The sequence below is a fragment of the Corvus kubaryi genome, unplaced genomic scaffold (genome assembly GCF_017639235.1).
Source record: "Corvus kubaryi isolate FWS band 111438036 unplaced genomic scaffold, C.kubaryi_AGA036_p1.0 37391, whole genome shotgun sequence".
In the NCBI taxonomy this organism is placed as follows: domain Eukaryota; kingdom Metazoa; phylum Chordata; class Aves; order Passeriformes; family Corvidae; genus Corvus; species Corvus kubaryi.
This window is the reverse complement of record NW_024581130.1, coordinates 6,676,574-6,703,513: the sequence shown is the minus strand read 5'-3', so window position 1 is coordinate 6,703,513 and position 26,940 is coordinate 6,676,574. Positions and strand designations below refer to the sequence as shown.

General features: G+C 41.9%; 1 protein-coding gene and 1 long non-coding RNA gene across 5 annotated transcripts; one reads left to right on the top strand and one right to left on the bottom strand.

The window, feature by feature from the left end:
- Positions 1 to 330: 330 nt before the first annotated feature.
- On the bottom strand, positions 331 to 10,142 carry PDZK1 (PDZ domain containing 1). 3 transcript variants are annotated; one of them, XM_042037988.1, is made up of 9 exons: positions 9,357 to 10,142; positions 7,367 to 7,578; positions 6,811 to 7,063; positions 5,668 to 5,804; positions 4,250 to 4,445; positions 3,819 to 4,015; positions 3,144 to 3,338; positions 2,051 to 2,344; positions 331 to 1,101 (listed from the first exon to the last, which is right to left on the bottom strand). In XM_042037988.1, exons 2-9 carry the CDS (start codon positions 7,574 to 7,576, stop codon positions 1,024 to 1,026), a joined length of 1,560 nt encoding a protein of 519 aa, XP_041893922.1. In that variant the 5' UTR covers positions 7,577 to 7,578; positions 9,357 to 10,142; the 3' UTR covers positions 331 to 1,023. The 3 variants fall into 3 exon arrangements, with proteins under 3 accessions (XP_041893922.1, XP_041893920.1, XP_041893921.1); XM_042037986.1 differs by having other exon boundaries at positions 2,178 to 2,344; positions 9,357 to 10,135; XM_042037987.1 differs by lacking the exon at positions 9,357 to 10,142 and having other exon boundaries at positions 2,178 to 2,344; positions 7,367 to 7,772.
- A 606-nt stretch (positions 10,143 to 10,748) lies between these two features.
- LOC121669276 lies at positions 10,749 to 26,908 on the top strand. 2 transcript variants are annotated; one of them, XR_006017682.1, is made up of 7 exons: positions 10,749 to 13,362; positions 15,794 to 15,925; positions 18,570 to 18,651; positions 19,563 to 19,898; positions 21,055 to 21,162; positions 24,541 to 24,923; positions 25,504 to 26,908. It is a non-coding gene; the product is annotated as an uncharacterized LOC121669276 (long non-coding RNA). The 2 variants fall into 2 exon arrangements; XR_006017681.1 differs by lacking the exon at positions 10,749 to 13,362 and having other exon boundaries at positions 14,259 to 15,925.
- Positions 26,909 to 26,940: the final 32 nt, after the last annotated feature.

The window sequence follows — 26,940 nt, the reverse complement described above, 5'->3', positions numbered from 1 at the left end:
GATTGGCTTTCTCTTACCGAGTGTCAGCTTTTCTTTTCTCTCCCTGTGTCAGTGGAACTGAGGTTTTGGGTTCCTATCTAGAGTTCAGTGTAAAGTCAAAGACCACTGCCATGCCTTGTTTACATTGTATGTTACAAATTTTATTCGTGTGACTTAAACCTGTAGGTTCCCATGGCCACTCTCTGAGGCTTTGTTTGTTTTATAATTGTTCTGGGACATAAATTGTAGGTGGTGAGAGTAAGACCTGGAGGGGGGAAAATAACCATTCTAAACAATTTATTTCTGTATTGTCTTTGGTGTACAGCAAGGAGGCAAAGTATACAGCACCAGTATTACAGACCCATTTATGCTGCATTCAAGACAACGTGGTGGTGACTTGGGGTTAGACAAATGTGCATGACTGAATTACATACAGTATTCTAATCCAGAGCTGTATGCAGAGGAGAGAGAATAGTGATTAAACATCTTGGGATGTGAATTACAAAGTTAACTTAATGTTTGGAAGAAATTTCTGCAGTGTTAGGAGGAAAAAGGATCGTAATGCACAGAGTACCTGGCTTATGCCATTTCACAGCAGCTGAACTGCTGTAAGCAAAGAGATGCCACAGAGATGGAGTTGATGGACTTGGATTAGTGGGAGAGCTGCCTTTCCTGGGATATGGTGAGAAATCAATTGCTCTTTGTTAAGAGCTTATCTATAACAGGCTAAGATGCTTACAAATCTATAAAACATTGCCAGCTTCTGCTGCAGGACACTAAATTATAAAGTTGCAGTTCTTTAAGCCTTTTCAGGAGTGAGTGACTGAGTGCCCACTTCGCGAGGCAGAAAGCCAGTGGAGCACAGTTGCAGAGTGTTAAACAGGTGCAAGTTACACCGAAGTGTTTATTGCAGCAAGAGTTTGCGTTCCTTTATGGTTTTGGTACTCCTTGGAGCAGCCAAGTTCTGAGAGGTGGAATAGCAAAGAAGAACTGAAGAAAAGATTGGGAAGGTTTCTTTTTTGTTGTTGGCATAGTTTTGTCTCCTCACAACTTAGTGTCATCACTGTTGTCACCGTCAGCTCTTGTGGAGGCAGCTGATAGGGAGGAGGAGGATGAGTCTGCCTGCAGAGGAGTAACAAATACGTTGTGATTATTTTGAGTCTGTAAACACGTTTGATAGTCTGCACTGTTGCAGACTCCTATTTTCATCTGCAGTAGTCACACACTTGGTAGAATGAACCAACAAATACAGTTTTTGTTGTTCAAGGGCTTTTCTGGTTAAGTACAATTTGAGAGAAATTTGTTCAACAGAGGGTTCCTATTGTTGAATTCCCTTATCTGCTCAATTTGAACACAAAAGTAGTGGTAACTTCTGCAAAATGCACCGTGGGGACTAAGAAATTATTGAAAAAACTTGCAGACAAGGCTAACGAAAAATAAATGAGGAACAGTATTGGTCTTAACTTGTCTGTCTCTTTTGTGTGATCAGAAAATACATATTTTAATATTTAAGGCTGACCATACAGAGGGTTAAAAGTGTTTCAGAAAGTAATACCTTCCTGCTTTTCTGACTTTAGTCATGCTTCAGATTCTTTCTAGTGGCACGAAATAAAATAATTTCAAATTAGCACATTGTCTAGAAAGTGTCATCATGACCTATCAGTTGCTGTTCCTTCTCCAAAATGATCCATTTTGAAATATTTAATGTGGTTTCCATAAACATTGTTTATGTTTTTGGTGTATTTAAGCACTTTTCCCTGCACTTCCACAATAGTATTGCCTGTTTCCCATCATCATTAGGGATTACTGTATTTGGATTATCTTGTTCCATAAAATCTCTTGTACGTGCATTCTTTGTGTGATTTAATCTTGCATTAAAGATACTCATCTGTATTAGTGTGGGGAAAAGAAGAGTTGTTTGTGATAATCAGCAGCTTTCCTTTAAGTAACTTGTAAAAATACAAGCTTAAGTTAACAGTCCTAGCTCTGGAAAACATACTACCTGAAAAAAAAGTTCTTTTCCTATTCCTTGTGTGATCCCTCAGCATCTGCCTGATGCAGGATTACTCACCCTTTCCCTTGGCTCAGGTGAGTTCCTCTCTGGCTCTGATGGGTGGTTTTCTGTGTAAGCAGGAGGCTCAGAAGTGTCTGAATCTGCCATGGAGGCTGTGATGGGAATGTTTTGGCCTTGGAAATACCTGTAAGCATCTCTGCTGCACACCAGCAGCGTCAGTCTGTCCCCACTGCTCTGGATCATTGCCACCACTTTGTCATAGGATTCGTTGGTCACATTCACTCCGTTCACTTCCACCAAGAAGTCATTGTTTTCCACACCTGCTCTGTCAGCTGGGCCCTGGCTTTGTACCTGCAGAGGGGAGTTCAGAGCAGCATATTGGCATTAAACTTGGAAAGATGCATTAACAGCTGAGGGTTAGCTTTCCCTAGAGGATGGTGGTATAAGCTTGGGGAAGGGGAGATTTGTGGGGCAGGAAGGAATTAGGACAGGCAATGGGCCCAGATGTAATAAACATGGAACCCATCAGTTCGAGGTTTTAAGATGCATCTTGATCTTCATCTTGATCTTGATAGACTTAACATTATAGGAATGTGGCATGGTAGAACCATAAAGACAGGTAGAAAAACAGTTTTCTAACTACTTGGAGGTCTCTGTCCAGTAACTTCAAAGTTTAGTACAGTTCACAGATCCCTTAGTAATGAGTGGAACCCCTCCTCTCAAGAAAGCTGAAGCTGCAGATGTAATTTGGGACAGCAGGAGTTTGGCTTTTACCGGCTGTGGAATTCAGAGAAGGTGGGTCAAAGTAGGGCAAAGGTGTCTCTCCTATAATTAAGCTGTTCTACAGTAAAAACCAATTCTGTCTAAAATACTAGTTTTAGTGTGTGAGACTCATGACTAAAAGCATAAATTATGCAAAAGCTGAATTCTCCTTCCCTCTAAATAACTAACAGCATGAGGAATATTTTCTGCTACTCCTTTTTTGTCTTGGGCCAACAGTCAATCTGACTGAAACAATTCTAGCTCTTATCTGAGAGCATTGGAGAAGAGACTTTTGTGGCTTTTCTTGTATTTGTTTGCAGGATGGAAGGGAGGAAACTGTCCAACAAACTACTTGAGCTTCTCCTTGCTCCTCATTCTTTATTAGTACCTCGTTGATGAACAATCCAGGCTTGTTCTTGATCATGTTTAAGCTGAAGCCAAATCCGTTAGGTCCTTTCACCATGCTGCAGATCCTTGGCTTGTGGTTCACTTTCTGCTCAGTGTGGAACTCCAATCTTTCCTCCGTTTTAGCTGGAGTTGGATCCTGTGCTTTGTAGTAGTATGAGAAAGGGGAAATTTGAGCCTGAAAAAAGTAACAAAACGATGTTAATATAAAAACTTCTGTTGTGAAATCTGTTTCAGGCTCTCACACTCAACATACTTTGAAACTTTGTTAGTGACTCAGACTTGAGCTGCAGTGAAGAACTCTTCCCTATTAATTTCTGGCTGAGTGGAAAACTACTGTGTTGATCTGTGTGAGAAGGAAATTTTGTTCTTCATAAATGGTTACACAGCCATGTAGCTCTGAATTTCCTCTCTTAACAGCAAACCTTAACCTTTCTTGTCACGTGTTTGAATTTAGAATTGTTGCAATGGTGTGTAAAAAATCAGGAAGAGGCCAAAGATTTGGGTGTTTAGTGACTTTCTGTACAAGTGTAAATAGAGTTGCTAAAGTACCAGGGGTATCTTCGACATTTCCTGTAAGTTGAAAAAGTATCAGAACATATTGGCTGTTTCATTGTGATAAATTATCTATTCCTAGCAGTAGTTTGCATTTTCTTACCAGTTTATACATGCTGTCAGTTTCCTTATCCACCACCAACAGGGAGGTTTTTGCCTCGGACTGCTTAATTTTTCCCACTACGCTTTCATGATCCAGCCCATCCACTCGCTCACCATTGACAGCCACTAAGATGTCATTGTCCTTGAGACCTGCCACAGCTGCTGGGCTTCCAGAATTAACATCTTTGATTATGTGGTCTAAGATAAGAAGGGGAGAAAGATGGACGTGAAGGCAGAGCTTGGTAAGTTTAAAGACTTTAAAATGCATGGCAGAGGCAAATGGTCGGAATTGCACTTCAGGTTGAGGCTGTTTTCCCTGAGGATTTCTCCTAGATGGTCAGTAAGAAGCCAAAGGGAATGAGGGCTTCAAACATCATATAGGAAGAAATGGCACAGCAAATGTCATGGTCTGTGTGTTAACTTGGTTCTTACCACCAGTGTTTTGTTCCATCCGTAGATAAAATCCATAACCACTTTTTCCCTTCTGGATCTCAATAAGTCGTGGTTTGAGGGGAAGCAACCTTAGGCTGGCACTCTCTTTGCTCAGTGCCATCCTCTGGCTTTTGAAACAGCGGTCTGTTTCTTCATTTGAAAGTAGAAACATAACATGATTTTCAGACTTCTTTACCTGTGACAGCACATGTACAGTCTCAGATGTCACCCCTTCAACAGCTCATGGGAATTGCAGATACTTTGGTAACTGGTGCACTGATACATAGCAGGGCCTGGGTGCTGTTAGTCTAGGCCATGCTACTATAAACTGATTTTTTTCCTTATCCCCCCCCCTCCCCCCCCACCCCATCAGAAATTTGGGTCATGACAAAATCAGGGGCATGTAATACATGAGGAAATTATCCATATTTCATACTGTGTTCCTGACCTATAGGGAATTATCTGTGGAGGGCCATGGAGGTGGCATACAGTGCTGTAGAATTCAGTGAGCCTCTGTAGACAGTACTTGGTTATTCTAGGTGTGGAACTCTACGGTATAGACTTATTGTGCCATCTGTACCACTATTTTAGATGACAGTGACAGGAGTCAAGTTTCTGTCGCTCTTGGTCCTCTTCTGTTTCCCTGGATTACTGATTCTGAGGTGGGGTTTTTTTCTGTCTGTTCAGCTTCTCCCAAGTCCATCCTTCTCTTAGTCCTTTCTACTCTAATGGATACCTTTTTTATCCATCTTAACCAGTGTCACATTGCTGCTGGTGTTGCAGTAGCTCAAACAAAACACAGGTGTTGCATGATTCCATAGTTAGCTGTGTGCACTGAGTGCTCCTGGAATGCTGGAGTCTCATGGCTCTCTGAAACCTCTTCAGCTCCAGCTGTGCTTCAGCAGTGCCGAGAGCAGAAAGCTGGAAGCCTCATTAGCAGTGTTCTTTGCAGCCAGTTAGTGGAATTACTTGCACAGTAATTTTCATTAGTTTTGGACTTCTTAACAGGAGAAAGGGACTACTGTCTAAAATCATGAATCTTCCCTGCTCCATGCTGTGTCATCAGAGGCTTCCCTCTTCCTGCCCTGGAAACCACATTTGATGACTTGCCCTCCTGCCATTAGGAGCATTTCCAGGACTTCTAGGAAATGAATTTATTTAATAGGGTTCCTGGCAGCAGTATACTTGTGTTATTTAAAATTCTTTGGCCTGTCTTGATGCCAGTGTTCATTTGAGAGGCAGCTCAAGAGGCTGCTTGATAACAGCACCAATGCAGAGGGCTATGCTGATGTGTTGATGGTACATGAACAGCAGCTCCCAAGATTTACTGTGAAGTGCTTAAATCAGCCAACCTGGCCTCCTCAGTAACCCTGATAGGTTGCTGTGAAAGTAGGCCAGAATAGAAGATGAATCAATACCTTTTCCACCACTTCCTCGTGTGTGTCATTTTCCACATTTTTTCCATTGATTTCAATCAGGCGATCGTTATTTTGGACACCAGCCTTTGCAGCTGCTCCTTGTGATGAAAGCTCTACTATGAACAACCCCTTCTGTCCTAAAATAAATGAAAACTCATTACACAGGGTAAATCACTGCAATAGGCCTGAATTTAGTGGTTAAGGAAACTCAGCATTGATGTCCTCAGAGACTCTTGGCCTCTGCTTGGATGCAGATTACAGGAGCACCACAAACCTTCCGCACAGCCACTGCTCTGTCTCTTACTCTGTCCTGGAAAAATCCCTTCAGTGGTGGAGGGAGATATTTGTTCACTATCTGCAGCTCAAATTGTTATTTCCCTACCAGGAGCGCAAAGGGGCTGATTACCACAGCTGAAAGGGATTTGATTCCTGCTCCCCCATCATTTTGAAGAGAGAATCTGCTTTTACTGTTGTTTTATACATTTCATAATTTCCTGTGTTTGGAAGGCTTCTGTGTTTGGAAGGCTTCTATGTTTGGTCCTTCAATTATATTACATTCCAAAATACCTCTTAGAGGGCTCTTTAGAGGTGATTCCCTATTCTGTTGACTGGCCTTGAAAGAAAGGCATATATGGAAAAGGTTCAAAATCCTTTTCTTTCTAAATGAATTAACTTACAAATGAGGGAAAGTGTTTCTTACAGCTGTCTAGAACCTCATGTGCTGATTCCTGAGTTGATTTTGTGGAATGGAACAGGACTTAACATAGCACATTGAGTGTATATCTGGTGTTTGAGCAGGGACTGTAAATTTGGTTAAGTGGGCTTAAAAACCAAGCAGAAAAAAGCTTATTATTTTTCTCTCTCTTTTTTTCATCTGTTTTCCACCCCATGAGAATCATGGCCCTCAGAAAACCTTGTGCTGCATGTGCTGTACAGAAATGTACTGGAGATGGATCTGAACTCATCTTGCTGCTTCTCACTTTCTTTCTGTTAGCCAGAACAGTTTGTGTGTCACCATTGGCCCTCACGTGTTAACTGTGGTCACCTGTGTCCCTGCTGCTAAATATATATGTATCTATACATCTATATATTTATGTAATTATATACATACATCTATCCAGTTTCTTCTCTCCCGGCTCTCACCTTCTGTGCTTTTCAGAGAGAAGCCGTAGCCTGTCTCGTCCTTCACCAGGTAGCAGAGCCGGGGCTGTGGAACTGCAGCAGTTCCTCTGTTGCCCATGGAGGGTTGGCACTGCTGCTCCTGCTGTTGTCCTGTTGATGCCTTTTGACCCAGCTCTTCCAAGTTCACTCCCTCCTTTTGTGCCTTTTCATAGGATGCGTCATCCAGAACAAGGAGCACAACGGAATTCCCACTGTTTTTGATGATCTCCACCACCTGTAATGCACAGGGGGAAATGGCAAGCAGGTGCTTGAGTGATGGAGCTAAAAGCTCTCCCCAGGGAAAGCTGCACTGTCCACTGTCTTTGTTGTCTCACCCCCCTGCTCATGCACTAGGGAGGCACCCCAAAGACATTTCATGCCCATGGTGGGTAATGAATGATGCAGGGGGATACTCAGAGCAGTTGACTCTGCTCTTGGATTTCCTAGCCATAAAAACTGGAAGAAAAAGCTTCACGCAGCAGCCGTGGGCCTGGGTGATGGGGGCATGGTGTGGATCCCAGACTGAACAGACATGTACCTGTGCATGTTCCTCCTTGTCCACGAAGACACCATTAACCCTGAGGACCCTGTCTCCATCCTTCAGGCCAGCCCCTTCGGCTGGGCTGCTGTGTTTCACGTTCCGGATGATGTGCCCTGCGGTGTCCTTTTCAATACGCAGGAAGAAGCCGTAGTTCTTTTGGGGCTTCTTGCTCACTTTACACTCTCGGGGCTGCAGAGCAGAACTCATCTCTACCAGACAGGATGGAAAGGTACCTATGAGTAAAAGCAGTAACCTTGCCTAGGGTGTATTCCCTCTGATTACACGTTGAAAGGGTTTTCTACGTAATTCTTGGAGTGGTTTTTTTTTGGTGTGGAGTTTTGGGGTTTTTTTTGGCCCCAGAAAATCCAGCGGTGCAAAGTTGAATTTAGTTAACAGGGCTAGGGAAAAGAAACCAAACCCTTTTCCCAGACCCTCCTTGCTTATTTTGTCTCTGTATCTCAAATGAAGCTAAGCAAAATGCAGAACTCAAATAAGAAAAGTGCCTGTGAAAAACATAGTAAAAACTGAGGAGTGGGTGTAATACCAGGATTAAGTCTTACAGAGGAAATGAAGTTTTGGGAAAAGGGATTGTAACTAGAGTGAAAGGATTGTTCCCCTCCCTTTGACACTTGGGAGACCACGTGTAAGCACTGTCCCCAGTTTTGATGTCCCTAAGTAATTGACATATTGGAGCTAGTTTGCAGAGGGGATTTACGTTCTGAAGCATGTATTTAAGGAGGCTGAGAGAGCTGGATTTGTTCAGTCTTGGGAAGACAAAGTAAAGGGAAGATCTTATTGGAATCTTCCCACTGCCTAACTGGATTGTGTAGAGAACACAGCCAGATTCTTCCTGGAAATTAACAGTGGGAGGATGAGAGGCAACACAGGCTGCAGCAAGAGAAATTCCAACCAGACATCCATAAGGACAGCTTTTCCTCTTTGGGGCAGTCAGACAGTACTAGAAGTACCCAGAGAGGCTGCGAAATCTCTGTCCTGGGAGATACCTGGACTGAGCCCTGAGGAACCTGATCTAAGCTAGCCCGGTTTTCTATGGGACATTGCACCAGGCAACCTCTAAAAGTCCCTTCCTACCTAAACTGCTCTGTGATGTAATGAAATTCTGTTTTGGGTGAAGCATGTCATACAGGAATACCCCATATGGAAGGTAAATAGTGGGTGTGACCAGGGAACATATCCCAGGATAGTTGTCCTGCCAAAGATCCTTGAAGATGGGGGAATGAGACAAATGAAGACAAATTCCTCCAGTTGGAAAATCCAGGTAATTAGCAACCTCGGTTTATATTTTACTGGAAAGATTTTTTTTTCTGTCTCTTTACTGACAGAAGTCAGTTCTTTAGATCTCCTGGCAGTCAAATCCTTCTGTGATAGCAACTCACTGCAGAGCCACTGCTGTGGCCAACCATGCTGCAGATTTTTTGCTATGGAAGCTGAAGCTGCGTTGTTGAGGTCACTTGGGCAGCACACAGAACAGCATGGATGTGTGGTGTGGGTTTGGCACAGATGTCACTGGAGCTGGAGAATACAGGAATTTCAGCTGGCAAGGATATGAAGCCTGCAGATCATGATTCACCTGTACTCCTTGGTCAGATGCCTGGAGCTTTTTTGAGTCTCTGTATTGCACTGAGATTCTCTAATAAAGGGGTGAACTGCCCTGTTTGAACATTGTTTAGAACACATCAGATTGTATCAACTGCAAGTACAATTCAAAGCAGTTTTTCTTGACAAACACTGGGGATCTGTGCTAATTCCAGGAATTAACATGCAAAACCAGTGCCACACACACAGCTAAGAAGCAGTAGGCTTTTATGGGAAAAATTATTTCTTCATATTTAGAAGTGGAGGGAAGGTTACAATGCACTGCATACTACTTTTTCTAATCCATCAGAGCTTTACATGCAACATGATTTGTATTGCAAAAGAGGAGTTTTCTAAGGGAGGAGGGATTAGGAAAAAAGGAATTTCTTACCTGTATATCTATGTAGAGCAGCCTTCACAGGAGTTCTCTTTTGCTGTTCCTCCTGTGGCTGTACGTATAAGTAAGGCTGAACTTTGATTGGGCAAAGGTTGATTTAAAAGATGATTTATTTAACCAAGTTTCACTGAATGTGTGATACCTTGATAGGCTGTCTTGTCCTTGTGGGCAGAAGTGCTAATCACATGCATTTCTCAGCAACTTTGCGTTTTGTCCTGCAGATATTATACTCAAAAACTCAGTCAAGGAGGTCATCTGAGGCAAGCCTGACCTTTGCTCTGGGCAAGAGCTTCTCCTGCTCTGAGAAATGTCTTAAAGGGAGCATGTTTGGATTGTGCTGGATTGACCTGGGCCCGGAGCATTTGACTGCAGGTTAGGAAGTTACTGGTTAAAATCTGTATGCCCTGTGTTGGATAAAAAAAAAAAAAAGACTGTGTCAGGTTAACCTTGGCCAGCAGCCAGATGCCCACTGAGCCACTTTCACCCCATTCCTCTACAGAACATGGGGAGAAAACAGGATGAAAACACTTGAAGAATTCAAGATAAGGACCATAAATGGGAGAGATGCAATGAAAAAATGGGTTTGTGATTGAGGAGTGGGTCCTGACTGATGAGGCCATCACACATGTGAAACATGCACTGCAATCAAGTGACCCATGTAGGTGAAGTCTCCCTGGAACAGGTGGAGGGAGGTGTCTGTGATATCAATATAGTGAGGCATGGCAAACTGGCCAGGCTGCATGTGCACTGGGAAAGGCCGTGTGGGTTGCTCTGCCTTGGGAAAAGGAAAGCGCCTTTGTGGGATTGACTTTGCTCAGGGACCCAGGAGCACATGGTGCAGGAGAAAGTGGAAATCTGCTGTGTACCTCAAGGAGATTTATCCCTGGGGGAAAATAATCCATTATTTGACTTGTGTGGGGTAGGAAGGAGTACAGAAGGAATCATCTGAACCAACAGAGAATGAGCCTCACAAGGAGCCGTGTGAGAGCACTGCTGACCCACCACAAGTGCTCTTTGTGCTCAACAATCCAACGTGGTGCTTCTCCTGTCCTGAGTGATCTCCTTGACAGATAGCACCAAAGTAATTGACTGTTTGTGTGGAAATTTGGGGGAGGGGGAGCATAGAATGGGGGGATAATATCTGCATGTATGTCAAGGGACAAGGTATAGTGGTTATAGAGGATGTATAAACCTGACTATTGGATGTAAAGGTGGTTTAAGTAAACAGTATGTGTTGTAAGTGTTGGTAAGAAGGAAAGAGAAATAGATGGAATGACAACGTTTGAGTAGGGTATTGAAATGAAGCAATGTATGAATGGGACAGAGGATGCTTTGATACCTCAGATCACACATGGTGTGAATGGTGGGGAACAAGGGGTTGAGATTGTACTGGGTCTGGCTGGCATGGAGTTAACTTTCTCCCTGGCAGCCCTTGTGGTGCTGTGCTTTGCATTTGTGGCTAAGACAGTGTTGATGCTACACCATTTTTTTGGCTGCTGTGGAACAGTGTTTGCTTTCTCTCATGGCTTTCTCCTCCTCCTCAGTCCCTCCCAGACAACAGGGAGGGGACAGAGTGGTGACAGCTGACCTGAACTGACCAAAGGGATATTCCATATTCCACACCTCAGCATTAAAAGCTTGGTAAAAGGAGGAGGAAGGGCAGTTGTTCCTGGTTATGGTGGTCTTCCCAAGCAGCTGTTGTGCATGTTGAGGTATAGCTGGAGGTAGCTGGAGATCTGCCTGCTGATGGGAAGCAGGGAAAGAATTCCCATTTTTCTTTACTTGCACACGCAGCTTTCCTTTCCCTATCATTCTATCCTTATCTCAATGCATAAGTCTAACCTTCCTTTTATTTTTTCCCCATTCAGCAGGAAAGGAGTGAGAGGAAGTCAGGGTGGGTGTTTGGCTGTTGGTTGGGGTCAGTCTGTCACAAGGGCATATCTTATCCGTGATCCATGGGCATGTGCAGGCTATACTTGTGGACATGGACTGACCTGATGGTGTTTCTAACACAGGGGGAAGCCTCCACATTTGAGATCTCAGAATACCAATTACTAAACTGACTGCGTGAACTTCTTGTTAAAAAATCTAATTCAGTTTTGAAAAGCTTTAAAACTACTTATTTCTCTCATTAGCTTGCTGTGGAATTGGATTATTAGAAGTAATACCTGTGTTTTCCCTGGCTGTCTGCTCCAACTGTTTAATTCAAAGGGAAGGTAATTGAAATGATCATAACCCGAATGTGCTGCAAGAGAACAGTCACTGATGTTATAAAAGCCTTACTGTAATCCACTTACTGTAAGTGGATTTGCAAGCCTGTTGTGACTTGGAGTTGTTCCTTTTGGTACCGCTTCAAACCTACAAAGTGAAGTAAGCGAGCCCCGATATTAGAAGAACCAGACAAGTCAAACCTGCCCTGTCCTCTGCTTGCAACCTTTCAGGCAAGTCAGACAAAGGCTGGATGATGGAGGAAATCAGAGTGGCTCACAGTTTTGCAACCAAGCACAGTGCAGATGGGAACTCTACAAGGATCTCAGGTCAGCATATGAGGAAGCAACTCTGCGTTTGAATAAAGATTTATTTTTCCATGGTAGTGCCACTGCAATAGTCAAGTGAGGTAATTTTGTGTCCCAGCAGGGTTTTTCAATAATCAGATGCTACACAAATGTAAAATGTTAGTGAAACATAGAAATTCAAAACTTCTCCTATCCTTCCACCAGTAGAATGAAAATTATTTGAGAATTGATCAGAGTAAAGGCAGCTTGTAATGTCTCCTTTTCTGGCTCTTGATCCTTTTGCAAGAATGTTCTCAAGCATTTTCATATAGCCACAAAAATGAGGAACATAACTAAGAAAAAAAAGGAGAGAAGATATTTTACTTTTTAACACAGTGAAAAGTGATAAAATCTGAAAAAATCCTTTTAACTCATAATATTCCTATAATTCAGGAGTTGGCCACAGTGACTTAGGTGGTGTGGTTCTGTTAGCACAGGGACTAGACACAGGGGATCTGCTTTCTCCAAAGTATGTCCCTTTTCAGCTGTAGCCTGGTTGTAGTAGTATATGGACCTTGGTTTCTATTATCATGGTGCTATCCTGTGGGATCAGATTTACAAAATACTTTCTCTAATTATTTTGCCAAAGCTTTCCTGGTGTTTGGTTAGAAACGTTTCTGTGAAACGCACCTGCGTTAACATAAGTGATCAGAAAAAAGCATTTTCTAGTAGTTATAATTGTTCATATGATTTCCTCAGTGTGTTGGGTGGATGGAGGGAAGCACCTTTGTTCCTAATTTTGGTACTAGGATGTCTGATTTCACTAAATTCACAGGTAAAGTATATATTTAATGTCTTTAATAGGAGTATAAAGTAACAAAGTTCAGTTAACTAAAAGGTGCCTTTTGTTATTAACACAACTTTACAAGGAGTCTAGCCCTAACATTGAATGAATACAGTTAATATGTTTGGTATGGAAGATAAAGTTGTGCTCAAATAATCTGTAACACTGCCAACATTGTTCTGTTGACAAAAGGTTTATGTGACTATTTGGGTGCAAAAATGTTCCTTCTTTATGATAGTGACTCACTTTCTTGCCTGGGAGCATGTACATCTCTTAAAAATTGATGTAATGAGGATTGCTAAATAGTGCTTGTTCACCTATATTGCTAACTGGATACTTGCTGACCACAGGCTCGCTGCTCTCCTTGCAGTGCCATCCTTTTCTTGGATTTATAACAAAGCAGTTAATGAAAATTCATTTCCAAATATTTGGAAGCATGATTTATTTATTCCTGTTTTTAGGTATTCAAAATCACTACAGCCCTTTCCCTTTGCCCCTTCTTTTGTCAGTGATGGTTTTTCCACTTTAGTTTGGCAAGTGATGTATAAGGCACCATGTGATTTGGTAATAGAAATATTTGGTTCACTGAAGTCCTCCTTAATCCTGAAGCAAAGTCCATTTGAGCTACCAAATGAATATTCATCAGTCACCCTGTACAAAGGTAAGTGGTAATTAATTCTTTCTCTTCTCCTGACATGGTAAAGAGAGTCAGAGAAAAAAAAGAGGAGAAGCAAATACTGCAATCCTGCTGGTTTGCAGGATTCTAGAGGAAGGAGAGAATACCCTTCGAGCATTTTGGACTTATGCCTTCCTAAAAAGTAGGAGAGGAAAAAAAGCATTTGCTGTCCCTGTGTTTGCAGCAAAGAGAGGTTTTCCATCCCCTGGACCTGTCAGTAAGGAACTACAGTGGCAGTCCTCTTGCCCCAGGCTTTGCTCTGTTCACTCTAAATATCGAATTGTCTTCTCTAGTGCCCTTTTTACTAGAGAACATAAACTCTAAACAATGCTTTCTTCTTTAGAATGTTCTGTATCGATCATTAATTTGGGCTTTAAGTGCAGGATTTGTTACTGAGGTAACTGTGAGGTCTGTGCAGCTTGTTTTGCCATCGTGTCAGACTGAAATCAGTGTTAAAAAGCTGGAAATTTCTGTTGCAGCAAAATTTCAACGGTCTTAAAAATGAGGACTTATACAAGCTAAGTAGGCTTTTTGGTGGAGCAATGTCTTTGTTCTAGTAACTGGCAGTACACACGTGGATATATTCACATGCTGCAATCAGGCTGCAGCACTGTTCGGGTAACTGCAGCTGATGTTGGTGTGAATAACGCTGCTTGAAAGGCAATGCCTTTGGAATTCAGCCCTTCCTGCTGGCCCTGGTACCTTGAGAAGACTTTTCATTCCAGCTCATCCTGTTGGGCCTTTTCTGGATATGTATTTCTTCACTTTTGCCTTTCAATTGCTCTATCATTTGGTACTCTTTGGACATGCAAGATGCTGAGACATAAAAAATAATGCCATAAATTTACAAGTCTGGCTTTTTCCATGCAGCACATGGATCTTTCTTTTTACTGCAGTATGTACCCTTATAAAACTGTTTTTTTCACTTGACCTATGGAAGAACAGTGTAAGTTACTTACCTCTTTGTTGCACATGCATTTCTTGCCCTCTGGAGATAGATTTCTGAATTTGACAGTAGACTGTGTTCCTTTTCTTTTAAGCTTTTGAGACATATAAATAATAACCACTATGTCTAATTTACTATTTTCCTCAAGGAGTATGATGGAAAGGTGCTTATACAATTATTAGAGAAAGCATATACTCTTCCTCCAAAAAATACAGCTCAGTGAGGCAGGAAGTACCCAGGCCTAAGGCATCGATTTCTCTTTCTCTTCCCTTCTTCCATTCCTCTTCTGGCTCCCTGTGTCCTATCTCGTCCCACTCCCATCCCCCAAGTCTGTAATCCTTCAAGGAAATGTCCCTAATTTCTGCATTAACCTCTCTGTAGTAGTCAGTGTTTAATTTCACCTGGCTAGTGAAGACTCTATTCTGAAATTTCGTTACCCTAAGATCAGACTGAACTGATATTTGGAGTGCTTGGGTGCCTTAGCCTCAGCTAATTAGGACCTAACTTCTGCATCAAATTTCTTACTGGGTGCATTCACTCTTGCACCAAGAAGGATTTAAATTGGACTGGCATTCATTTACCTATCCTATCTGAGATCAGTGAACATAATGGAAAAATCTGAATGTAGCCTTGAAGGCAAAGAGAAATACAAACTTCCTGTAGGTTTCCATCTTCTTGGGCACTGTATATTGGCTTTTGTGTTGGGAGAACTATTGTGTTCTGCTCTGATGAGGCTTTTGTGATGCTTATAGAACTTTTAATAGAAACGTGAGGGTGGATAATGCCTGGTCTTTATTAGTTCTTGTCACTTTGTGGCTTTGAAAGGCTTGTTATCTGTTATCACAAAAAGAAAATGGCTACTGCTATGTTTGGCACTGCAGAAATGCAGAATGCAGCCCTTTTCCTGTGTAACTATTGAAAACTATTTTATAAGCTTTGGGAGGGATGTAAATCTAGACCCTATTTGAACCCAAGATTAATAAATAAAAAAATAGTATAAAATTAAATTATTTTAATATAGTGTAAAAGCCAGCAGAATTTATATGAGCTTATTCTTTTAAAATTCCCTCCAAATAAGCAACAGATCCAACCAGGAAACCCTGCCTAAAGTACTAAGGACAGGATAAATCACAATAAAATGCATACCTGGAAATAAGGTTGGTTTGGTTGTAAGAGTAAAACTGGTTTTGGTGGCAGCAGAACTTGTGCCCCTGGAGGATGGAGGGTAACACAAACTTCTAGAAAACACCTACCTTCATCTTCGCTTACTACCTGCCTTGAAAATCACCCTGATCATCCTGACATGACTGTATCTGGGCCTAAAGAAATGATCCTAAATGATCCTGAAGTGCTGAACTGGATTCAGAGCTGCAATGAGTGGGACATGCCCTTTCAAGAAGTAAAGACCAGAGAAGGAAAAGGAAAAAATCCTGTTATCCACAGACATAGCTGAAGTTGATTCCTTGGCAGGTCATCCAGCGGAGGAAGAATTTCAAGTTCTTTGTCACTGGGGAAGCCATCATAAGCCTGACTGAAACTCCTGTCCATGGCAGTAAGGTCCAGGGTTTGAGTCCTTATAGCCAGTGACAAGATCTCAAGAAGGTAAGCAGTGAATAATTTATCCTGCTCTCTTGGTTTTTGGTTTTTTTTGCCTTTGCAGGGGACAGTAACACTGTTATCTCTTGGTTTTTATTTGTCTGTGCACATGAGAGATTCCCAGCAGAGTTCTTTAATGATTTCCTAAACTTAAACCACAACTTCTCATCGAGGCAGATTTTCTTATATTAATGGTTGCATTTTAAGCTGTCGCATGATTTAACTCTTACACATCTTTTTAAAGCTCACTGTGTCCTTTTGAAAAAGAGAATGATAGAAATGAACCCTCCTGTACTAAAAGGGAAAAGTACCTAGTGAACATTTAAAGTGCATTTGTATTGAGTAAGGTAATTGAAGGATGTTGTCATTGTCTTAATCTCCTAGAGTTACTTTAATGAGTGGCAATAATCTGATGTTTTCATTTGAGGGCTTGGTCACTTGACTATCTTAGTCTGTTGATCTACTGTAATACTGTGAAGTTATATATTTAATTATTTAGCTAACAGTGCAGTGTTGATTTCTCAAGGTTTGCTTGATTTTGTTATTTGATTGACATAACTAATATTGTTATGTTGATTAAAAAAAGAGGTGCATCTTTTCACTAACTGATATCCTCTTTTAATTCAATATAAAACTCTAGGGTTTTGATGTTAATTTTTAAATTTTTTTTTTAAAGTTTTTTAATCTTGATATAAGAAAGTAAAACTGACACCCCATTTGTCATTTCTGGAAGCCAATGTATAAGATATGTAATAACGAAGTGATACTCTAGAAAAGCAAATCCAGCAAAGTAGGTCTGAAACTGAGGTAAAGCAGGAGGGTAAAAAGGTGCCTTTTTGTCACCATTGAGTTGTGTGGATATGTATTTTTCCCATGATGATGCATTTTTTTTTGAACAAAGTAGGATAAAAATATCAGGATCTCAATAGCTAAATTTTATCACTGTTTAATATTTTGATTTTGTATAAACCCACACAAGAACTAAAACCATCCTTTTTCTTTTTTTCCCCCTCTTTCACAAGGAGGTAGGTTCCTAAAGCAGGACATATGTAGGATATAGGAGGACAGTGGAGAACACACTGTCTGATCTTGTGATCTGTGTTTTTCCTAGTCCTGATTGCCTTGCAATCTTGTAATGAAAATTTGTTAACTGTTGTATAGAATCTGATGGATTTACCAAAGCTGGGCTGTCTGAGGCGATCTCACTTGCCTGATAACAAATGGGCACATATTTAGATTTACTCATCAAGAGGAACTTTGCTATTTTTTTTTTTTTTGGTGGTTAAAATAAGAGAGCTTTTCCTCTTCTAAGCTCTAAGCACAGTGTCTTCCTGTGTTACTCAGCTCGGATGTCTGTTGAGAATGTGTGTGCAGCTCCCAGTGCTGGCTTCAAGCCTCCCGAGGCTTTTCTCAAATAAAAAAAAAGACTGTTCACTACCCTGTTTCTGAGACAAAAACCTCAGAAACCTGTCCAGTGCTGTCTGCTTGTGAGGCTTCACTGAGGAGGCTGAGTAAATGGGATTACACTGCTCTGACAGACCCAGTGCTGAATGGACTTCAAAGTTCACCGCTTGCTCTGCAGGAGAAGTGATTGCTTTGGGATTGGCATGAGATATCAGAAAGTACAAAGAGAAAAAAAGTCTTGCTCTGCTCTCAAAGTTGTGCATGCTTTGTGAACGGCTGCTGCTTGTGTCTGAGCTCTCAAGCCAGCACCTTTCATGTCTTCCAAAGGAAGTTTGGAAGCAATTCTGGAAACAAATATTTTCCTGCACAGAGAGTTTACATTTTCAGTAAACATGTCTGGGATATTGAACTGCTTGTTGTTAATAATAATGATTTTGATTGCTTCAGTGACTTGCAGAGGCTGTGAACTGGCAGCTCCCGTTATTCCCTTTCCATGAACCACTGGGCTCTGTGCACCTCTGGAACTGTTAAAAGAGCAACTGAACTTGTACTTGTTTCCTGCACTCTGAAAATGAAATGTCTTCTGAGTCTTCTAAGTGTCTGAAAATCACTGGGCCATCAGAAAAGGCTAAGCTAAGCTGGCCTTAGTAAAAGCCAACAAAATCTCCTGGTCCTGGGTAGCTGACCCATAACTGAAAGTTTGACACCAGAGAGTGCAATGTGGACCCTTGTAGAACACCAACAGAGAGCTGAAAGATAAGTGAAGAACACTATAATAGTTAAAATAGCACAGAAACCAACCAGACATTCAACTTCCTGCAAGTACAGCCTACACAGGAACTTCTATGCAGTGTAGAAAAGTGCAGATGAGTCCTTGGTTGTCATTTTCAACCCCATTTGCTGTCCTCCCCTGCCAACAAGATCAGAGCATACCCCAAATAACTGATTTAACTCACACAAGCACACAGGACACAACCACACAGCTTACAAGGACTGGACAATGTGGAACAACCAGAAGTCCTTCCATGGCTAAGGTGAGAGGGGAAAAATCAATCCCCAAGCAAAGAAACACTTTCTTTAGATGTTTAGTTTCTTATTGAATCACAGAATCTCTCAAGCCACCTACCCATTTGGAAAATGGAGGCCAAGCAAACGACTCTTGTTTTTGCCTTCCCAGCAGTGTACCAAGTTCCACTTGCTGGTCTGGCACTTAAGATGTTTCTAAAAGACAGCTTTGTTTTCCTAGGAAAAAGAAAAATCTATATTTTGAAGTAAAGAAAGGAGCTCTTGTGCCTCTTAAAGCTAGTCTGAAACACAAGGATGTTGTGGTAAGCATTAATCTTTTTTCTTTCAGAATTTCTCTATTTTTTCCTGATGCTCCCATCAGAATTCTCCTACTTAAAGTACAAATTAAAGCAATGAGAATTCATTTTTTCCCCCCCATCATTGAAAAAGAGATGCCAGTAGCATGTTGTTCTATATATTCATATTGTTGGAAGTCAGGCTCTTACCTGTGCCAGCCAAATGGTTTGATGCAGGTGCCCTCCTGAGGAGAAGAAACAATTACAAAGGAATTTTGCTGGCTTTTGGTATTTTTTTAGTCCAGTTTAGGAGTTACTTGGTGTGGCCAGGAGGTGCTGCCTGTGTTCTGGGAAAGAAAGAACATCTATTGCAATAAGCTTCTGCTGAGCCATGCTCTGCATGATGTATTTGAGTCTTTTGTTTTCTCTATGCTCAATTTTGCCCAGAGAGCTGGGAGGTGAAACCTGGTCCCAAAAGAGAGCTGCTTTGAGCCAGTCAGTGCTTTTAGATTATATTTCAGTGGCACAGCTCAATATTTGAAGAAAGGAAAAACCTTCAAATTGAAGAAATATAAACAAAGAGCCCTCCCAAATATCCCTCTCCCCTGATGCTTTCACTTGCTTATTTGTTGAAGAGAAGATGCTTTTCTCATCTTCCATTTTTATGAGAACAGCAAAGCTTATAGAGAATATTGTGCTGGCATGAGGCCTTTGCTGCAAGATCTGTGTTAGGAAATAGATTTTTCTGTCCTCTCATGTGAAGGAAAAAGTATTGTTTTCATTGTGTTGCCTGTTATCCTGGGTGCTCTGTCCACATCTGAAGCACAAGACAGCTCCTGCTTTTACAGTGCATAAATAAGTGGAGAAGTATGGGGAGGGAGGGGGATTGGCCTGGCACAAAGGTCAGCTCAGTTAATGTCTGCACTCTCCCACCACAGAACACAGCGTGCTGGAAATCATTTATGCATCTACCATGAAATACCTGGAAGAAGGAAAGAACCTGGATTGGAACTGCCTTATCAGGCATCAACAGAATCACTTGTCACAAATCGACGCTCACCAGTATAAAAGAGCCAATAAGGAAAACAGGGCTGGGTTTGGAAAGGAGATAGAAAGCTTGCACCTCTCACAAAGTGCAGACCCCATGGCAAAAGTCATGTCCTCACTGAAAACTTGTGAAAATATAAGCAGTCAGCCAGTCAGACAGTGCCTGCTATCAGTGCAGAACCAAAATAAAGAATATTTTCCTAACTGCTGTGGGCCACTTCATTATGGTGAGTGTAACAGGTAAGCTCTGTGTGTCCAGGGGCTTGCTTGTAGATGGAGTTTGGAGGTGACATGGTGGTGTCTCAGGAGAAATTTCTGCATGATAAAAACCGTGTTCATGAAGATGTATCCTCTCCTCCTAGGGTGTGAAACTGAAATTGATTGCTGCCACACTGTGACATGTGCAATAAGTCTCATACTCTGTCTCTTCATCTGTGCATGCTAAATGCAAGGCTGACATGTGAAAAGGATTTGTTTTAGGTTGGCTGTGGCTTTCCCTGAGCTAATGGAAATAGCTTCCCGTGGGATTTCTACTCTGAGCACCGTTACCAGAGCTGAAAGGAACTGGGTGAAAAAAGCAGCATGGGAAAATGTGTGTTAGTCTCGGGTTAGAGGCAGGTCTGCCCCAGCTCACCTAGCATCTGTTCTGGGTTCATAGCCACAGCTGCATTCCCAGGTAGCAAAGTTATTTTCTCTAAAATGGAGATCCATGAATTTTCTTAAATTGAGACCTTTGTGTATGCAAACAGCCCAGCCTTATCACCTCTGGAATTCATTGTGGTGTATGTAGACCTCAGGAAGTATTGGTGCTTAGAGGGAGTGGGACTTGAGATGTGGCAGCCACTGCTGTGAGCGACTTTGTTCTTATTGACCAGACTTTTTAATTTTCCTGCTTCACTGGTTAGAAGAGAAAAAATATTGTGCAGAAAGGCTGTGGAGGCTGATCCATACAGTGGCAGTGCCCCTGTGCAATCATTTCTAAAAGTGTCTTAGCTGGTCACAGTTAAGTGACACTCAACTGTGTGGTGTCTTCTACTTGTGCCCACTGACTTCAGCTTCATGCCCCCAGCAGCAGAGAATATCTCTTTGGCCTAGATAGCCAAGGTGGTGAGCTCCTGGAGCTTTGTGGGTTGGTTGTGATCTGGGTTGAGCTGAGATTCATATTCCTTCCAAGCTGTTCCCCAGCTTTGTCAAAATGCAGGGCTTATATTCACCTTTCTCCTTCTTAAAGTTTTCTCCAAAATATTTTGACTAAAAATAAAATGAGAATTACACCTCCACCTTTTTGACACCAATTTTTAGGTAAGGAAAGATGCAGTTCTGCAGACTTTTATTTGCATGTTAGTAATCGTTGTATCTGGTGTGGCATTTCCAATTCCACAGAGAGTACAGAAGTTTACCTGGAACAGAACAAAGCTCTGAGTGTGGATTCTGGGCTGGAGAAGATGTGGGCTGTGGTCATGATATCCTGGATAATGATATCTGTCAAAGGTAAGAAGATAAATATATGTATTTTTATTTTTTTTCTGAAAATAAGGCGTATGATTAATTTTATAAAATCACAAGTCTCTCTAGTGGGTTTCTGGCATTGTCTATATATTTATTGACACCCCTTCCTCATTTTTGTCCAGCTGTACTTTTTTGGGACCTGCCTCCCATGCAGGGAGGTTTTTTCCTTTCCTTTCCAGCTCTCTGTGCAAAGAAGGATTTCCTGTGTTGTTCTCCCCTCTGAAATATCTTCTGGCTCGTTTCTAGTCCATCCTCTGTGCTTTTCAGTTTGCTCTGAGAAAGCTGAGACCACTCTCAGTGGGATGAGCTCAAGGTGGGGAGTGCACAGGAAGCAGAAATGAAGTCAGTGTCAAACTCACTCTTCTATAAACAGAAATCAAAATAAGTTGTGATGTTTTACCCAGCTCTGGGATATTTTGAAAGCTTATTTTGTCTACAGATTTTAACAGTGCTGTGTCCCTCTCCCCTTTTCCAAGCATTTGTGTGGATTTCCCTTTTGTGAAAGGACTTGTCTCTCAGGCCATAAGATTTGGTACTAAGTGACAAGGGGAAGATGGTTACACCTGTATTTGTTTCTGTGGTGACTAAGGCTTGTCTGAGAAGCACTGCTGATCTCTAACATGTTTTTCATACTTGGACGCACATGTAATGTTTTTGAGCGTCAAAGCAGACACATAGGCCAAGTGAAAATTTGTCTCTTTGTCACTTTGCAAGGGATCTGATTGTTTATCAGTTCTGGAGGGCTGCAATGGCTGCTGCTGTGGGAGCCTTTCAATCACAGGCAGCCTGATTTTGGATTCTTGTTGAACTAAATGTGTAAGCCACATCTGACAGAACCAGCTGCTTTAAGGGCACCCATACCAAGCAGTATAGATGTCTTGCTAGGTGGGGGTAGGGGATGTGGAGAGGCTCAGGGAGAGCATTGTATGAGCCTATGGTTTGGGTTCCAATGAGCCAATTTGGACTGCAGATATTTTTAGCACCATTCTTCAGCAGGCAGCACGCTGTACAACTGCACATCAACATGATGCTTCTCCTGTGGGTTGGTGAAGCTATGTTTCCACCTCCTGGCAGCTACAAGGAATAGCTGTGGAGAGACTAGGGAGAATTTTTTGGTTTTGCAAGGCTCTAGAAGATGAAGTAGGAATTTTAAAGAGGCAGTTCTCTTGAGCTCAGGGGGATTTTAACTCCTTGGCGTTCAGTATTCTATACTATGTATAAGCATAGAAGCTGCTTCCAAATAACCTGCTTTGCAACAACTGTGAATATGAGTCTTTGAGCTGAAAGGTCATAAAAACAAGGTGCTTGCAGCAGGTCTGTGAGTAATAAAACACCAGAGAGACATTTTACATGGAGAGGGGGAGCATCAGTGTATATCCATGGTAACTGGGGACATGAACACACCTAATGGAATTCCAGATCAAAATACCTATGCATTCTGTCTGTTAGGAACAACAGTTGTTATAGAGGCACATACTGTTACAGAGGACACATAGTCAAGACTAGGAATTCTGTGAGGTGAGTGGCCTCGAGTAACAAGAAAATGCTAATTTTTTTGTCACAAATGAGTGTTTTAGGAGGCTCAAAGAATCACCAGCAAAGGAATTGGCAAGAGCAGGTTTAATATTAAAGGGAAAGTGTGACAAAAGGCATTGGCGAAGCTCACTCTACTGCTTACTGGGTGGTTAAAGCACAAAGAGAAAAATCATGCCAAAATGTAAAATCAATCAATCTAAAACTAAAATCAGCCACAAATTATCTACATTGAGGTTGAGGAAGGAAAAGGGGTAAGGATGCGAAAAGGTAAGGATAAAAAGGAATAAGGAAAGCCTCCCACTGGATCACAATGTTCAGAGACGTCTGCCTTGCCAAACTTAGGCCTGGGCTTGGCCAACAGCTTAGGCCTAAACTCAGGTTGTTATCTGGGCAAGAAAAATAAGTTTCCAAAGCTGTTTGTTAAAAACCAGAAGCTTGTTAGACAGCACTGTTTCCTGGGAACAGACTGTTTCTGATAAGCTCAGGAGAAGCTCAGCCCTGATGCTGTTCATCAAGGCCAAGGCCTAATCAGCATTATGATTTCATAATGTGGCCCAAGGAGAGTGGGGGGAGACATTCTGTAAGTGTCCTTCAGTAGTAAGAAAACACTAATTTTCCCAAATAAAAATCTCTTGTGCAAGTCAGGATGACCCCTCCGTGTCCTTGACTATGGTATAGCCAGAGCTGGGTTTTCGTTCAGGATCTGCTCAGAAATTGAAAGTGCCTGTTTTTTGTCCATGCCAGGGCAATGCCATCTGCCTGTTTTGCAGGAAAGAATGAAAGTTCTTTATCCATCTCATAACTGTCCTGTGTGAACCAGCAAAAGACAGCTTTGAGTAGATTGTGCAATACATGTTTTTAGAACCTATACAGAAAGATAGACTGCTAGTCCAAAGCTTCCAGATCAAAATGTCTTTTTCAGTGGAAACGGGTTTTCAAGCTAACTGTCCATGTATGCGTCCAGTCAGGATTCCTCATCCCACTTGTTCCTTATGCCCTCATTAACTGCATTAAAACCAGTTTGGAGAAATTTTATACCACATGTACATAACCCTGATGGATAGATGTGCTGGAGTCCCTGAATCTGGACTCTGAGTGAGGTTGTTTTGTTCATTGTCCAGTTGCAGGTACCCCCCTGTAAAATGCAGTCAGTTCTCCATAGGTTATCTTCTTTTATATGAGGAATTACCTTATTTGGGGAAGACATTCTCTTCCGAGAGGTTTGTTGGAAGCCTGTATAGCTCAAAGTTGCCTCTGGTTTATCCCTTTGGATGCATTTTTATAATCATTTAGCCAGAGACTCTTTATAATTGGAGAAGCCATAAACTAGCTCTGACAATAAACCATGTGGAAGCAATGTGCAACTTGGATTTCTAGTGATGGAGACTTTGCAAACAAGCCAAGTAACTTTTCCTGCTGTCAGAGGGCTGTGAGTGCAGCAGCTCCAAGTGTGTGCATAAAGTTGCACCTCTATATAATGATTTTTTAAAATATTCATGTATACAGCAATATACATAGACATGGCCCAGCACAGACACTTTTAGCAAGTGAAGGTATGGGTTTTGTACATACAGTTTAAGTGAGCCCTTAGCTGTGCACAGACACAGCCATATAGCTGTAGTCTATATATGTACATAGCCCGTGCAGGCCTGAGGGCAGGGGTGGCAAGAAGGCTGTGGTCTGTTGCATGAATGCATTCAGCAAAGTCCTTGTGGTGGGGAGCCAGAGGCTTCCTGAGTCTCTGACACTTCTGCATTCTCTGTGCTAGTTGACTTTTTTTTTTTTTTCTTATTTAATCTTCCCTTTCTCTCATTTGTTTCGTAGTGCTGCACCTCAACTTTTCACACAGTGCCTTTGGACATTGAATAAGGAGACAGTGATCTGCATGTTCTCCTGGACTGGAGAAGCTCTGCCATCCTCAGGAGCTTCCCCTCTGGGCTGTATTTTAAGCCACTCTGGGAAGATGAGAAAATGAAGATTTTTTTATCAGCAATGCTCAGAGTCCCATGAAGCATTAACATTTGTGGGAGACAACCTGAATTTATGTCACGTTTTCACCTGCAAACTACTGGTCTACAAAATAGGGGGGGAAGTTTGGTTAGCAGAAACCTGAATAAGGACATGTTGTAGGACTTCTCCCAGCAACTCCACCCTCCTGCATCATCCTGCCTCAAATGGAGCTTAAAATCTGCCAGAAGAGAAATGAGGTGAGAAATTTTACTGGAAACCACCAGGGAGAATTTTTCTAGACCATGGAGCTATAGGTGTTAACTGGCTCATGAGAAAGGGAGTCTATGACAGCAGAGAAACCTATATGGTGAGGAAAGAAAAAGGACAAGCATCCCCTTCAGTGTATTACACTGCACCAAAAGAGTGTAGGCCGTGATAAATGGCATCCTCACTCTGGTGTCATGACTTTATTTAGCATTTGAGAGGTGGGATGTGTAGTTTTTTCCAATATAGATGTGGGTTTCTATTTTAGGTATGTTTTGTTATACAAACAATTTATTCCACTTGTAAAAAAAACCCGCAGAAAGGGAAATGAAAGAAAACTTTTGAGCATCCTCCTTTGCCATACGATAACGGTATGTACTTCATATTTGTAAGTGTTGATCTAGCTGCTCTATAAACACAGGAGACAATTTTTTTCCTCCTTAAATATATAAATAAGTAAAATATCTTCTTCTATGCCCTACTGGATGACTCCAATGAGGGCTGAGAATGCAGCTCCTTGAGGCTGGAGAAGCTGTCTCCCAGCTGATGGGGGGCTCCTGGGGCTTTTTGCAGGATCTTCACAGCCATCCATGGAATGGGTAAGCTGTAGATTTCAGAGAAAATTATGTTCCCTGAAGTGTGAAGGAGAAGGAGCAGTGAAGAGCTGAAGGAGAGGGGTCGGTAAGTGCTGCCTAAACCATGGTTAGTGATGTTACAGGTAAGACTTACTGACAGGTGAGGAAGGACTATCTGGGGTTTTATTTCTGCTATACACCAGGTCTTCTGCTATTTCTGTTCTTTTTAAAGCAGGAATTACTGGAGGTTTGTCTTTCTCTGCAGTTCAGGATTTGTGGTGCAATTCCATCATGTTTGGCTGTGGAGTGGGAGGCCAGTACCTCTGACTGAAAAATGGGGAGGAAACTTTCATTTGGGGAGCCTGAGATATGTTCTTAACGGAGTGTTTTGGGAGTTAAACATCAAGCTATAAACCATCTCCTCTCTGTTCATCTATAAATACTTGTCTGGAAGATTTTTCTCTAGTTATCCACAGCCCTGAAAGCAGTAATTGCACTTGTGGATTGCTAATTCCTAGTTTTTTTCCTGGAAAATCAGCAACAAAAAGCAGTAGGCCCACAAGGGGCAGGAGTGAAAGTTGTTAAGATCATGAATATATGTGTGGTAGATAGATTTGTCTGCTGCAGTATTGGGATCGAGTGAAAAGCTCCTGAGGTTAATGACCTACAAGTGATAAGGGGATTCTCTAGGGCCAGGAGTAGAAGTTGCTGAGCATGGCCCTGCTGGCCCAGTGCAATCAGCTACAGTTAAAAAAGAAATACATTTTCTTGATCTCCGGAAATTGGGTTATAATTGCCTCTGGATATTTTAACATGGAAGTGTCAGGTTTTACAGGCTTCATTATCAGCAGGGCTTTCCCCCATGTGTTTGCTGACATTGGTGAGAGCCACAGATGGTTTATACCCGGGAAAATCAAGGTGTTAGGTACAAGAACTGTTGGGCTTTCCCTCCCATAAAATGGAGAATGTAAAGCAAATGTCTTCCCTCTTTCTGAAAGGAAGAGAATGAGCTACCAGGGGTGGTGTTGTTCTCATTCATCCTTTGCTCATACTGCCTCTTCCCAACGCTGGATTACAGTGCTCTCTGAGGGGACTGGCTGCAAGGCAGCTACAGATATGAGGAGTATGCCTTGACTTGTGCAAGAACGTCATGGGACTAAGCCATTTTCCAGATGAGCTAGTGATAAAAAGGCAAATATATCCGAGAAGAGGGGAGATGCCCAACTGCTTTCTGGAATTACAGCTACTATGCATGGCAATTGTTTTTTCCCCTGGGGAAAAAATCCACACTTCGTAAAGTTGGTGTTACTCCAAATATTGGTATCTTCTTTAATTCAGTAGATAGACACCACAAATCTCTGCCTTGCTGTGGAGGAAATTTCAAACCTATTTACCTTTATGTATATTTACTGAAACACTGTAATTTTACAGTGGT

Bases quoted from the DNA above. Each gene is read 5' to 3' on its own strand.
- PDZK1 (XM_042037986.1), bottom strand. From the start codon at position 7,576: ATGAGTTCTGCTCTGCAGCCCCGAGAGTGTAAAGTGAGCAAGAAGCCC. The intron at 7,064-7,366 runs GTACATGTCTGT...TGTGCATTACAG, and splicing joins ACAAGGAGGAACATGCACAG to GTGGTGGAGATCATCAAAAA. The intron at 5,805-6,810 runs GTGAGAGCCGGG...CATTTATTTTAG, and splicing joins CTCTCTGAAAAGCACAGAAG to GACAGAAGGGGTTGTTCATA.